This window comes from Pyrgilauda ruficollis, unplaced genomic scaffold (genome assembly GCF_017590135.1).
Source record: "Pyrgilauda ruficollis isolate IOZ18807 unplaced genomic scaffold, ASM1759013v1 scaffold98, whole genome shotgun sequence".
Lineage (NCBI taxonomy): Eukaryota > Metazoa > Chordata > Aves > Passeriformes > Passeridae > Pyrgilauda > Pyrgilauda ruficollis.
Genome location: NW_024531932.1, coordinates 710408 through 725395, shown reverse-complemented (window position 1 = coordinate 725395; position 14988 = coordinate 710408). Strand labels below are relative to the sequence as shown.

General features: G+C 47.7%; 1 protein-coding gene across 19 annotated transcripts in view; it reads left to right on the top strand.

Annotated features, from left to right (window-relative positions):
* Positions 1–14988, top strand: part of COL13A1 (collagen type XIII alpha 1 chain) — a 93412-nt gene that overhangs the window by 16225 nt on the left and 62199 nt on the right. For all 19 annotated transcript variants that reach the window (XR_005957050.1, XM_041490027.1, XM_041490031.1 and 16 more), the window contains exon 4: positions 11587–11594. Coding sequence is in view for 18 of the 19 variants with exons in the window: in XM_041490027.1 (XP_041345961.1) it covers positions 11587–11594 (8 nt within the window). In the remaining variant the exon portion in view is untranslated. The remainder of the gene's footprint in view (positions 1–11586; positions 11595–14988) is intronic.

Sequence of the window (14988 nt, the reverse complement as noted above, 5' to 3'; positions counted from 1 at the left end):
CGGGAACATTCAATCCTCTCTTTGATGGATGTCCAAGAAAATACTTCTTCCACATCCTAAACTTGTTAGCACCAGTTAATCATCTTAACCTTCTTCCCCTCCGAACACACACTCCAATGAGTTTCCCATCGCTGGCAGCTGTTAAAGATGCAGCGACGCTTTTTGCGCCAGCCTTCGCAGGCGAGCGCACGGCCACTAATTATTAAACTTCCCGGCTGTCCCCCAGGTGGGACAGCAGCAACCCACACCTTGTGCTGGAGCCCCTTCGAAGTGACTGTCCGATGAGTCACTCTGAGGGTGGATGCACTTGATGCAGCTCTCCCCTTCTAGGAGCTGTACCAGGTCTGTGTCCCTCTGTGCACAGCCTCTTTGACATTATGAGTGCGTTGTGAAGCAGAAGCCCTGGAAAATTCTTGTTTGCATTCGAGTGATGCTCCAACATCCCAGATGAACACTGCAGAATGTCAGCAGCATGACAGTCACAGGGGCTGGAGAGATGTGCTCACGTGTGGGGTCTGGGCCACACACCTGGTGAGAGGAGTGGGCTGTGACATGACACCTGGAAGCTGGGCACCTGCCCTTTATTGCATCTGGCTGTTTCTCCCCTTTCCAATCTGGAAAGCCCCTCGTTGCGCATTGTGTGTCTTTGGTTTTCCCCTCAAAACAAGGTTGTGTTTCAGATAGAAGGAAGGTGACAGCCTGATGCATCCATCCCCTCTGCAGTGCCCAGGGCTCTGGTGGGGCAGTGATGTGCCCTTCGATGGTATCTACCTCTTGCACATAAGGGACTGGGTGGCAGCCCGCTGGCATGGGCTCCCTGGACTAATTCAACCCCTCTCTCCCCAAACCAGCGCTGGGATGATTCCTGTTCTGCTTGCCCATCCTGTTCTAGCCTGGCTGCTGAGGCTCAGTGTCTGTTTCTTACTCGTGCAGTGTCTTGGGTGAGCAGCATCACAGACAGGCTGAGCAAGCAGGCGGTAATTAAATCAGCGTATTCCCTGGAGGGGCAGCTGATTAACAGCACATGGGGGGCTGAGACACACACGGGCAGTATCAATCCATCGCTTGCCTCACTCCTCTCCCTTAGGATGTCTGTTTTTTTCTTTTTGCTTTTTTTTTTTTTCCTTTCTTTCAAAGAGAAAATGAAGATTATATCAGCTGAACTGGAATCTAAACTGACAGAGCTTTGTGCGAGGGACTTGTTTATTATGATTTGGTGTTGCTCCGGGCAGCATGTCCGCCTCGCTGGGGACCACCCAGCTGTCCCGTCCACGCCAGGCTATCCATGCTGGGCAGCTCAGCCAGCAGCAGGTAGAGGACCTTTGGGGAGGGCTCTTCCAGAGGCTGAACCTGGTACTGGAATGTGGCACTGGGTGGATGCAGCCAGATCCTGGTGGCTGCTCTTTTCTTGTCCTTCTCCTCTGTCATCTGCTGCTGTCCCAGGGAGGAGATGTTGCTGGAGGCAACAGCAGCTGCTGGGAGTTGTGTGTTGGCCTCATCCCTAACGGAGCTGAAGAACACAATGGGCTGGGATTTTTTTTAATCCTTTTTTTTGTTTAGGTTTTAAATATTAGCTCCTTATTAGAGCAATTTTGGCAGGAAAGAGGGAGTAGTTATGTCTCCCAAAATGGCAGTCCTTGCCTACAGATTAACTTCCCATTAGACCCTACAATATACAAGTGCCACACACGTGACAGAGGGGTTGAAACCCCAAAAGCACCCACAGAGCTTAGAGGTCTGTGGCACTTCCCTGGCCACAGCGAGGGAGCCACGTGTCCAACAGGGAGCAGTGTACCTGGCTCTGACCCCTCTGAAACCCAGGAAGAAGCTGTGTTAATGTGAGGCTCTTTGCCACCCCCGGTGCAACATGATTTAATCTGGGTTTAAAAACAGAAGGAGAGGAGAGGGGGAAATAAATGTGTATTTTTCTAAAAGGTGTAGCCTTGTGTTTGTTGGTTTACTCCCAATTCATGTGTGTGGTGATCTCTTGCTTATGGATGACCTGAGTGCTTATAGAAAATGCTTATTTTCTGGGGAAGCAGGTGGAGATGGGAGTTATCAGGTGTGGTTGTGAATATTTCTGTCTCTGGGTTCCAAAGCCATCCTGGGTAGATCCCCATGCTCTGCTATTGCATTAGAGTGTATCTTAATAGGCAAGGTCCTGCAGTTTCTTGGGACAGTGATGGGAAGTGGCTCTCAGGCCCTTCAGGAAGGGAAGCTACAAAAATGTGACTCTTGGCTCGAGGGCTGGCGTGGGGCATGCGCCGCGTGGTTTGGCATGCATTCAGCCATTCCCCCTCCTCCACATGGGTTTTTCTACGTGCCTTTCCCATGCAGCAAACTGTTGCAGATCTTGGTTCTCATTCCTCCTCTTTGCTCTCTTCTTTTCTAGAACAGTGAGGGTTTCCTGTTTTGACAGAATTTGCCTCTTTAGCAGTGGTTGAGGAGCCTCAATCTTTTTTTTTACCAGGTGTACCACGCGGCCCATGTACTTTGGAGAAACTTCTCTCTGAATATAACGCCCTTTTGCCCTCGTGCCCTTAGGGCCTTTCCTTTTGTCTGGCAGGAAGAGCTTCAGAGTAAATGATGTCTAAACTTGCTTGGTTTTCCTCCAAGTAATTTTTCCTCTGTTCTGGGGAGAAGGGAAAGTATTTCTTGTCCATTTTCTTTGTGTTCTCTTTTCATTTTGAGATTATAATGGGATCACTACCTTAAAACCACCTGTATGCCTAAATAAGAAAAAATCTTGCCCTCTCAAACAAGATGGAGGTCCTGACAGAATTTAGCAAACTTAGTGAGGCAAATTTGCCGTGTTGCGAAGATGAGAGCATACAGGTGCCTTCCAGACCACGCTCGGCGGGAGGCAGCAGTTGGTTGGGGTTCCTTCTTTGCCTTTCCGCTTGGATGGCTCTCTCCATAGTGTGTGCTGTGCATCTGGTGCTGGCACTGGAAGCAGCAGGGAAGGGATCTGCACGCACAGTTCATTCTAGGTAAGGGAAGCCGTGAGTCCTTTATCCCTGTAAGCCAGTGCAGGTTGTCTCCATATGTGCATGCTGCCCCAGCCTGGCTCCCACTGGGCATGGCGTAGCCAAGCCAAGCTCTCCAGCTTGAGATGTGCTAAAAAGCATCAGCTAGAGTTGGCTGAATGAATACTCTCCTCTTCTGCTCCATAAAACACGCTGAACAAACCCACTTAGGCTCATAAACCCCATCACATTTTTCCTTTTGAAAGGACTAGCATCAGCCCCACTCTCCTCCACATGCTCTGTTTGGAAACAAGGCGATGCATCAGGAAGAGCCTGAAGGAAGAATTTATGGTGTCTCTAATTAGTCAGTTTGTTCCATCCTTGAAGAAGAGGATAACGAGCGACAGGGATGCATTGCTGGCCTCTGGAGGAAGAGCACTGTGGCTAGGCTCGTGTCCAACTGCTGATAGGGTAATTAGTGGTAACTGGGAGCTATCAATCATCTGGGGTGGAAAAATGTCTGGGCTAAAGGAAAGACCCTCCCAAACATTTTCATAACTCAAAAGGGTGTGAGACAGGGTCTGGAAGGGAGTACTGGCAGTCCGTGAGGTATTTGAGGAAGGAGTCTATTAAAAGATAAATTGAACACAATGGTCTTTTGTTCGTCCCTGGGTAGGTGACAGAATTTGCTGTTATAAAAGTTGCAAAGTATTTTGGAAGGAGGAAGGAAGATGAAAAGAGTTAGCAGATGGAAAAGAGAGAAGAATAACAAAAATTAAGGGGGAGAAAAAAGTAACAGTACGCTAGTTATTAAAATCAGCTGCTAATTGCAAAAATTATATAGGATTAAAATGAATTATGCAATTTGTCAAATGAATAAAGTGTGCCGTTTGCATTTGAAGTGCACGAGCGGGAATTTATTCAAATAATTATTAGCTGTAGCAAGGTCCAACTTTCTACTTTTCCCAGACAACCACATTATGAGAGAGATTGTAATTTTCAGCAGGAAGTAAAAATGCCATGGATTTTGGTTTTTGCTTTACCCAGCCATGATTTACTTTGGCCATTTTTTCCTTGTGGTTCCTTCCTAATTCTGCAACTCTCTGAGGAATAGAGCTTGTGCAGGGCCTGGCTGAGTGCTGAAGAAGTCAGCTCCTTGGTGCAGAAACAAGAGACTCCTCTTGAACAACAGCTGTAACTTTCAAACTGTTTTGGATCTCTCCAGAGCTTTCAGATGCCACTTTGTTATTCCTGGCGTGGAAGAGGATGTGTTAGGGGATGTAGGGTGGGAGTTCCAGAGAGATTATCAAACATCTGCCAGAGGGTAGGGTTTGTTGGAGTGGTACCTTATTGAATTGACATGTGCATCTCCAGACTAAGAGTTGTGAGGTGCTTCTGGTGTTCAGATGTTTGAGGTGGGTTTCAAAAACACAGAAGGAGCTGGGGAATTGGTGTAGTGCCTCTGGAGGGCAGGAACTGGGGAAGAAGTTGAGAAAACTCAGCAGCCTGACAGAGAAACTGTTGAAGGCACGAGTTGAAGTTGTCTCGGTGCAAAGGACCACAGGAAGAGATCAGCTAAAGAAAATCACTAAGTCCTCAGCAAGGTGAAGTTCAAGACAGGAGGAAAGTAAAGCTGGAAGGCTTTAAAATGAATGGATATGCAGGATGAAAATCTGAGAGCCTAGGATGAGGTGGGACTGCCAGAGACACCAAGAAAAGGCTGAAATTGTTCTTTGTGGGTGAGCAGGAGACCTTCCTCCTCACAGGAACACGAATGCCAGTCACACCCGACAGTGAGGACATCAGCTTCTTAAAGAAGAGAGCCTTTGAGGGCTCGTGGAGAACAAGTGACATGTCAGAACATAAGGGCAAGGCAGAGGTGGTGACAGGGAGGAACTCATTTTCCCTCTGTGAGTAAGACCCTGTGGATAAGGTAAATAGAACCCATGTCTTCTGCCTTCACCAAGTCGTCTGCCATTGACTCATGCAGTGAGCTGGAGAGGCGCTTGCTGTTTGAGAATTACATCTCAAGAGGCAAAAAGGCCACTGAGGGGGAGCAATGAGAGCAACCAGAGGTCCAGAAAACATGGCCTCTGCGGAGAGACTGGAAGAATTAGGTTTTGTTTAGTCTAAAGACAAGAGAAGACTGAGAAACGGGACTGCAGACATCAAATACATGAGGTAACCGCAAAAAGGAGAAAAATAAAAAAATCTCTTCTTTGAATTTGCTGTGCATCAGAGGTCATTGACTGACTTAAACAACAACACTGGAAATTTTGGGTAGTCTCTAAGAAAGATAATAAATATGGCCTTATGAATCAGGGCTTGGGTATTGCCTGGACTGGATCGCTAGGGAAGCATGTGGTGTTGCTATCCCCAGAGGACAGCAACAGGTTAGAGAAATATTTGCCCAAATGGGCTAGGTACAGACTTTTTATTCCTTTGGTTGCTTTGAAGATGTTCCCTCCTCAGTTTCGTGTCACTCTCATTTCACAGGAATCCTTTAATCTCTGTTTGGTTTGCTCAGGGGAGGCAGAAGGGGAAGAGAAAGGGGGATAGTCAAGAGCAGCGGTTTTGGGCTGGTGGTTTGCTGGAGCCTGGGGGCTCTTTGGCAGAAGGTGGTGGAGTGGAATGAGCCTGCCACCATAAGGTTTCCATTTACCATCCAGGGGTCTGCACCACTACTGGAAAACCTTGGGGGGGCCTTCAAGTATGAAATCCCACTGGGTGAGCTGACCCTGGGAGTCCTTCCCAGCCTGGATTTCTCTGCTTTCTGTGGTGCTAAGTGCTTCAGCATGGCAGAGACAAATGTGATTGTTTGCTGCTTGGGAAGAGCTTGCTGACCCATGGATGCCTGCCCAAAAGGAGCATTGTGCTGCCCAGCGTTGGCCATCCCACCATCTCTCCCCTGGCAGTGCCAGAGGTGCTCTGTTTATCCTGGGTGCAGCCAGCACTGTGTGGGCCATCTGCTCTTGACCCTTTCCTGCCCTTTGTTTTTTGCAAGTGGGTCTCCCAAATGTTTGTCAGAATATTTCTGCTTGTCTATTGTTGAGCACTTTAATTTGCCTAGCGGGCTGGCTGTGGTTATGCCAAAGGCCCCACTTACCCTTATTAGATTCTTTTGGCTCTTGAGGCTGACTGGCTCCTGTTGTCCTTATTTTGAAACAAGCAGTGTTTGGAGATGCACTTGGGATCTGTGATTAAACTCCACTATCAGACCCCCTCTTTTATTTTTGATGCTTAATCATGTTAATTTTTCAGTGAGACTTCACCTTGATCATAGTAGCATCCTTTGGACTTTTTTTGGTGTTGTGCTTGTGGCCTTCTGCTTGACTTGGGCTGGTGGTGGTGATGCGCTGGGATGCTCAGAGTGCCTGAGCAGTGACTTTTATCCTCAACAGCTGCTGCTATTAACTGCTGGCTCTCAGTGATGTCATGGGTTTGATTTTGGGGGCAAGCTTGAATGACTGGCATAACCTGGTGCCTCAGCTTAGCGTTGGTCAGATTTTTTGGCAGTGAAATCCTGATGGTCGTTTCACTGTCCAACATTTCTGCAATCCTTTGAAGAACCTCTTGCCACTCTGCAAGGGTGTAGCCTAGAAAGGAATGTTTTAGAGATGGAGGAGCCTGGCCTTTTGCAAGGGCCTTCTGCTCTCTGGAGTGAGTTATCCACACAGATTGTCTGCCACTGCTGACAAAACCTGAAGCAAAATTACTTTTACCTGAAGCCAAAATTACTGGAGGTTGTGCTTTGGGTAGTCTGTGTTTAAAATTTTTCTTATTGTTTTCAAGATCTTTTTTGTCTTTAATTCCACCTACAGCTAATAATAATGAACTATGGCAAGGCACATGCCATTTTTTGCCTTCTCATTTGAAGTTATCTGAGTTAATGTTCCTTCTGCCTCCACTTGTATCACTTGTCCACTGATGGAGGTAGGGAAGTTGGCTCTAGAAGAATGTGAGTACTCTGGATCTATTGTGAGAAAACTGCAGCATGGTCTATGTTTAAAATAGGCCAAACCCATTGTTTGTGCTCCATGCACCCAGCTGGGGTATGCCTGCTCCGAAATGTGGTCAGTCTGCCCTGAATGCCCATGGAGCCATGAATTAGGGGTTCCATGCCACCCTGGGTAGGGGCATGCTCAGGCCGCTGGCATTTCAATCAGCATTTCATAACTAATTGCCTGGCCACAGCTATCTTGTTATCAATTAACATAGCCCTGAATGTCAGGAAGTAACTGTATCTCTCTAACTCCCTAAGGCTGGCTTCTGGGTCTGTGAAATGGCTGGATTTCCTCACAGGGATGGATTACATGTTTACATCTCTGCTGCTGCCAGAGTGTGTAGTGAGGATGACCCAAGTAAGCAACAATAATGTCTTCATGTTCCCTCTTTTTCCTCCTTGTCTTATGTATGCTATACAGGAGGGAAAAAAACCCCCTTGAGTCTGAGCTCTTGGAGCAGGCTGGAAGATACACACATTGCAGGCACTGTACTGCCTGAATCCAAGAAGTTAGAGGGGAAAAAATAAGCTACAGCATTTGGGAACCTTTTGAGAATGGACACTTTTCCAGACTTCAGGAAATGCCCGTAAGTGGATGGGATCATTTCAATGATCCTCTCGGTCCAGAGAGCACTGCTGTCTCAAGCTGGAGAATATCTCTGTCATCAGCAGAAGGCCTCTCACCAAACCTGCTCCTCTACGTCCAGCTTTTAACATCTGATAGTCTGGAACATGAGACTTTCCAGATTAGGATAAATTTGACCAGCTTGCAAAACTAAGCCTCTCCTTTATTGAGTCCAGCGAAGCTACAGCATGGAGGGTGATATTTTTTCTCTGTTAGTGGCTGAGAGAAAAAGAATCGTTGCAGCTCTGTTGTGGTCAGTTGCTGGCTGAATGTGCCGTGAGGAGGATCAAGTGAGCAGCAGGCTCTGTGGCATGGCCTTGCAGTTCACCACAGGTGTGGTCTTTCTGCATGTGCAGTAAGGTGGACCTACCCTTCGGTGGCTGCTCATTTGCTCACTTGGGCTACGAAAAGGCAGAGCTTCTTTAAGGAAGTATTCAGCCTGCGTAAAAACCAGAGCAGCTGAGAAGGGACAGTGCAGATGGTGCTAATTTCCAGAGGCCATATGTTTGGAGGGACCTTGGGTACCCCTACAAGAATTCTTTGTTTTCTCAATGTTCCGTTTCAAAGGTACTCTGGAGGTCTCCTCTTTGCAGGAGACCACTGCTTCCTCCCACTCGTCCACTCCTGACACGTTTTCCCCGTCCCCTCCTCCATCCCCTGCTGCTCCACAAGCCTCACAGCTGGATAAACAGCACTTGCAGTCACTTACAGCCCTCCAGTGCCTTCCAGCGAGGCGCCGGCACGGAGAGAAGCTTCCTGAGCAGCCCGTCGTGGGCGGACGGTCGTGCTGCAGCCCGCGTGCCAGCACCGGCATCGCTCCGCTCCCAGCAAGATCAGCTTCAAAACACACAGGATCTGGAGGTGCTAATTACAAGTGTGGGTTCTCTGTCTGTGCAAGGCTGAGGAATTTGGTGATCTGGAAGCTCTGGGTCTGTCTGCTGGCTGGGCTTCGCTGTAGAATGGGCTTGGAAACATTCACGGTAGCTTTTATAGCTTCTCCGTCGACTCATCCTTTCTCTGTTGACTGTTTATATGGAAAGGGGATCTAGCTCATCTATGCAGCACCGCCTCTGTCTCACCCCAAAAGTGCCTGCTGTAAGGAGAGGAGGAACCCCCAATAGGTGTGATTTGTACTTGTGGCTGTCAAGATTGTTGGCTCCTGGTTGTTTCCGGAGGTTTTTGGGGTTCACCATGAAGACTTGGCACATGGAGGGGGCAAGCAGGCCTGCTTCCACATGGCTGCCCCAGACTGGCTGGGCCTGCAAGAGACATGCGACACGGGACCACATGCAGTGGTGGTCTGGTGACTCTGTTGCAGTTCAGGTGGCTTTTGTAAAGGGTCCCATGCAGCCTGGTCAGCTTGTGGGTTTGTTCCCTTGGCTTGCAGGGCTGTCAGCGTCCCTGACTGGGCCCCAGAGCAGCTCTGCCAGAGCCTTGGGCAGCGCCAAGCTCGCTGCGCTGCTGGTGGTTGGAGCTGTTGAGATAGAGGCTCAGGTATCTCCGTCCTCTTCTATCCACTCTTTCCTGTAATGTGCATTAATTTACTACTTGTATTAAGGACCGAGCCACTTGAGAACCTCTGCTCCACCTTGTCATTTATCACTGTGACAGAATATGACCAAACCATTTTGCTGAAGCCTTATTTTGCTTTTTAAAATCCCCTATACTTTGCAACAGCTAATCCAGCAGGACCTCCTCCCTTCCCGCTGTCTTTAGGACATCTTTCCTCCTCCTCCTCCTCCTTCTCCTCCTCCAGCCCATGCAAGATGATGTTTCTTTTGGAAGTGACTCTGCCTGAGGGCTTCGCTTTCTCCTGGGTCACACGGATGATCCCAGCATTTGAAGCCCAGTCCCTGGATGGTGTCTCCTGACTGACTTATTGCAGCCAAGACTGTGTCCCTGCAGCTCACTGATGAGTGTTTACACAAGACTGTGCAGTCCCCTTCACATAACCATTAATTTTATAGGGGGCACATAGCAGAGATGGGCCTCCACTGTTCCTCCTGCCTTTGATCTGTGTGGGGTGTGTGGCCCAGAGCTGCTAGCATTGCTGATTTACTCCACTCTGTGGATGGAGCTTCTGGAGCAAACAAGAGCTTATGTTTGCTCTCAGTGGTATGGCAGTACCATTACAGGCTGTGCTGCTGGCTGGTTGTGTTTGGGCTGGAAGGGCTCAGGGTTTGCATGTCCTTAAGTTTTTCTTTTAATCTTAGCTCAGCAGTTGGGTTCATGCAATCCATGAGTGCCCCAAGTCCATGCAGACAGGTAGGTGGGTTATTAAGGGTCTGAAGCGTTGCTAATGGAAATAAAGTCCGTGTATTGGCAAGCTATAAGCATTGACCTTGTGTCAGGGCACTCAGTCTGAAACAAAATCTCTCCAAAACATTTCTCTCACAGAACTTTATTGTGATCCAAGCCAGACTCAGAAAACTCTTTTCTTTCTTTCTTTCTTTCTTTCTTTCTCTTTCTTTCCTCCCTTCCTTCCTCCCTTCCCTTCCCTTTCTTTCCTTTCTTTTTCTTTCCCAGTCTGGCATAAATTAGGATTCCAGCATCAGTCTGACCTTGCCCTCCTAAATGAGCTGTCTGATCAGAAGCCCTTTTGTTGTTTAGACTTGGTGTACCAAGCAGGACAGTGACCTCAGCACCGGTGGTGGGTGATTGCCAAATCTGGATCACCCCTGAGCTCCTGTCCTAAATTTGATTGGAGTTGTTTTGAGTTGTTGAGCTTCCAGCTGCGAGCGTTGACTTTAGCTCTGCCAGCCATCATGAAGGTGGTTATTATTCTTTGTATTTTAACCAAAAGTTACTTTCTAGAGGTAACCTCTTCTGATCAACCACAATGAAAGCCATGTCTAACGGTGGCATTTGACAGGGCAGTTTCAGGTCCCCAAACCTGGTATGAGACAGTCATGCTAAGTGAGGGATTTCCAGTGTGGAAAGCGTTTGTTCATCCAAAGTCTCCAGTTTCTTTTGTGGACTTTCAGCCAGGGGCATTTTCGGGTTGATGACGTGTTCCGCAGGTGCTCGCCGTGACATCCGCCTCCCGTGCAAGGAGGAGGTTGCTGCCTGTTATCTGTCAGCTCGCCTGTTATACTGCTTAGCCTTGCTTCTTGGCACTCTGTGTGAAGAAAAAAAAGAGAAAACAGAATGTCTATAAAGTATGGAAAATGTAGAAACCCCTGACAGTTGTATGGTGTGTCTTGCTTCTCCCACAGAGAGGAAACCACAAAATAGTGAGTCCAGGGGTTTCTTCCGCACACACAATATCTGTCAGGATTTTGAGGAATTTTCTGGGAACTGATGAAAGAAATGTGCTGTTTAAGCCCTGATATTGTACTACCATTCTGTATGAGGGAGATGCAGTGCTCCACACTGGCAGGTTCCAAAAAAGATTTCCAAAATGAAGAAACCCAAAGGATTTGAGGGAATTTCTTCCGAGAGGGCAGGCTGGCTTTGATGGGATCAGAGGCAGAAGAAAAAGGGAAAGTTTGCTTGTATTAAAGAGAAAAAAAAGTAGTTTGCTCATTAACCATTTCACACCTTCACAAGATTACCGATTCTGGTGGGAAATGGGTAGGAATTTTAGCAGCAAAAGGGCTCTTGCCTCCTCAATTTCAACTTTCTCAGCCCCCAGGGGTGGGCAGGATGTGAGGAAGAGTCATATAAATAACAAGTTCCCGCTCTCATGAGTGCTGGAGGACCAAAACTGAGTTTGACAGTGTCAAGAGCCTGACTTGCATGGCCTTCCCAAGACAGGGCTCTGATATGGCTGTCAGAGGCTGCCCTGCACTCACGATGGTTATTAGCAGCTGCTAATTGTGGGGATACCTCAATTAACAAGCAGGGAGCTGGTGAAAGTGCATCAGCAAATGGGAGCAGCCTTAATGAGGATTAAGCCCAAAAGATGGTGCAATGTTTTTTTTCTAGCTCTTCTTGTTAGGATTTATTGCATTAAAAAATTAATTACTGTTTATTTTTTTTCTCTCTTCCAGGTCCACCTGTAAGTACCAAGCCTCTATGGTTGTTGACATGGAGTCTGCGGGGCATGAACTTGCAGCCTCCTGTCTGTGGTGTCTGGTGTGGTAGCCACCTTTGCAGTCCTGGCAGCCTGGGCTATCCCAAACAGCAAGTACTGTGGGAGCTCAGGACTGGATTGGGGTGGGATTGCTCCTGGCTGCAGCTCAGCGGGGACGGGAACATGGCAGATTCACGTGGTGCAGAGATCTGTGTGTTAGCAGCTGGCCCCACAGCCTCTGGGGGAACCGCTGTGTGCGCTTCACATGCATGGGATGCCACGTGCTGAACGAGATGTGTTTGCAGAAAAGGGAAAGACAGATCACAAACACATGGCAGGGGCTGAGCTGCAGGGACTTGTTCCCCGCTACTCACCCAGGCTGGCTGAACTGCTGGGCCTTCAAGTATAGCTGTGCAACTATCAATTTCAGAGGAAAAATTGTGTTGACAGCTTCCTTTTCAAATGTTAGCTAATGTAAAACCTCAGCACAGACAATTTAGGCTTCAGGAAAATAGCTAGGTTATTGCAGAAATTTTCTTGCAGCTATTACCAGACCCACAGTGAACCAGAAGTAGCAAGGCAAGGACTGAAGCCATGTATCGATAGCTCTCAGGATTGTAAAGAAATGCTGCATTGTCTCTAGCACAGTCCTTCCAAAGGAAATGGTTTATATTCGTGTACAATAGAGGGACTATTCAGGGTTTCTGTGAAGGAACATGAGAAGTTAAACATACGGTAGTCATCTTTTGTCTGTTCTCGCAAAAATGTCTTAAACAGTTTGCAGATGACGTTCTGAGTAGTAGTTGCTGCACAACCTATTTTCTTTCCCCTTTCATCAGGCTGAAATGCTAGAGACTGAACTCCCACAGATATATGAGCACAGACCTATTTAATGACAGCAATCTTCCAAAAAGTTGCACCTTCTAGGCCAAAAGGTCTGAAAGCATTTCACAGCTGGAAGCCCTGATCCACGCAAAACTTCAGCGATAGCTTATCCCAGGGGCTTTCAGGACTGGCCGCTGAAGTGGATGTGTTTCAGCATTAGCTGTGGCTTTTTGGGAGGAGAGCACGCCTCTGCAGGCAGCTCCATCTGGAGTCCCTCCATGGCAGTCCCTGCCACTTCAGCCAGTTGGCACTAAGCGGATGAGGTGGGCACAAAATTGGCAGTGGTGTTGGCATTTCTGTTATTGCTGTGAGAAATTAGAAAGAAATCACTAGATCAACACAGATGTCTTCTAGAGAGCAGTCAGTGCCTTTGTGGGGTGAGGAAGACACACGCTCCAGACTTCCTCTGCAGCAATAAGGGTTAGAAACCTAATATTGTAATGAGAGATTGAAGCCTGGCAGAAGCATATGGGACCACCAGAGAAGTGCTGACATTATATGCTACTGTATCCTGGCTTATTGCGACCCCTGAACCTGTCTCTGCAAGCAGACTTCTAGGACAGGCTGTGAGGAATGCTACAGCCAATGGAAATAACAAGAGGAAGTTGGGCAGACTGAGTGTTCTTAGCCAAAGTGGAATTTGTCTTGGACTAGTGGGACCCTCATCTCATTCAGGACCCTTTGGGTTTCTGATCAGCTGGTGAGCGAGATCGACTCAGTCGCTGTGAGCAAAAGTTCACCTCTGAAAAGCCAAGTGAGTTCTACACATCACCATAGGAAGCATTCCCCCACCCCTGTGTATTTCTCACGATTGAAATGGAAATGGTTTTCTGAGCAACAGCCTGAGCTCCTTCCTGGCTGATTGTCGTACACATTGCTCTGGACAGTGACCCCAAAGCAATGACCACCTCACATCTCTCTCCCGTTTTTGTTTCCCAGCTTGCAAAAGAGGCAACACACTGTGTGACAGTGCAGGTGTTGGCTTGAGTGTGGAGATGGGCAGAAATACTATTAGAAATGCACTGAGCCCTGCTTGCAGTCTAGGACAACAAGGACAAAATCCAGGGAAATGGATGAGCAATGCCAGAGCAGCAGAAGGGAACTTCATGTTCTTCTCTTGCCCACGAACACTTCCACCCTTATTCCTGAAGTCAGTGAAGGCTTTGGTGAAGACAGGGGCAACCCGCAGTCATGTAAGATATTTGATGAGATTGGGACTAAAAGGGGTGAAGGAAGGAAGGAAGTGATGAAATCGTGCAATAGTCCTTTTGCTGTCTGGACCACATCCGAAGCAAATGATCCTCTCACGGACATTTTCTCTCCCATTTCTGATCATGCAACATTTCTGTGGCAACTGCAGCAATTCCATACATGAAAAAATAATATTTAGCAGATGGAAACTAAGGAAGAAAGTCAAAGCCCTGTAATTAGCTTGTTCTCCGTGGACTTGCAGATACCTTCAGAGCTCGTGCGGAGAGCTGTGGGTAGAGTCGTGCCAAAAGGAGAGAGAACTTCACAAGCAGGAGATTAGGAAACCAAAGCAATCAGAGCTGATGGTCAAGGAGCTGTGGAGAGCTTTTTTAACCATTCTGTTTCCTAAACCCTTCCACATGATTCCATGTCTTTGTCAAGCCCTCCTTTCGGAGTTTGAGGCTGGCTTTTGCTGTTTCAGTGTATTTTTTTCCAGGGCCTCACAGAAAGGCCACAGCTCCTGGTAAATACTTCATTATTTCTGTTTCATCCCCTCATTCTTTCTGTCTGACAGTACTTGGATCAGGAGGCCCCCAGCATTCATAAGGTGGTAGAAAGTAGACTTGCATAAAAAATGGGACATGGAATAGAATATTGCAAACAGGACATGGCCCATATAGAGCAGGGACCACAGGAGCTTTGTAGGTCCAAACTTAAAGGGTAGCATGATCCTCATGAACCCTCCTATGTGTAGGAAACACTAGTTTTGAAGATGTCTTTGAGGGTTCAGTTGAAGAGGCAAAGTGTTCAGTGTTCTCACTGATGGGATTGGCTAGTTGCAGCAGGATTTAGAAGGCATAAGTCACCTTGGGACAAATGCAAAAATCCATAATAACAGTATCTGCATCTGAGTTAGTCATGACTGAGGAAGGAGCGTGGGTTTTGGAATTACAGCAGCGTGATTTCCTGGTGATGGTTCCCTGCTCCCCAGGCTGTGGCTCACCTGGAGACTGCAAGAGCCATAACAGGCAGTTTCTCAGTGAAGGAAATGCAAACTGTGCTGCTGGCTCTCCCCTGGCTCAGGACAGGGACTCCTGGTTGCCTTTCATGCTCTTTTAACGCTGATGTGGGAGCTTCAGGCAGCTTTTCATGACTTTATAACCAACCTACACAGTATCATCCACCCACAAGTGCTCTTTCCTGGCTCCCTGTCACAGGCAACCTTTCCTTATAAACATCTGGCATTTATTTGCTGTCCTACTGGGAGCTCCCCCTCTGCTGTAACTCTGCACAGTCACATTCC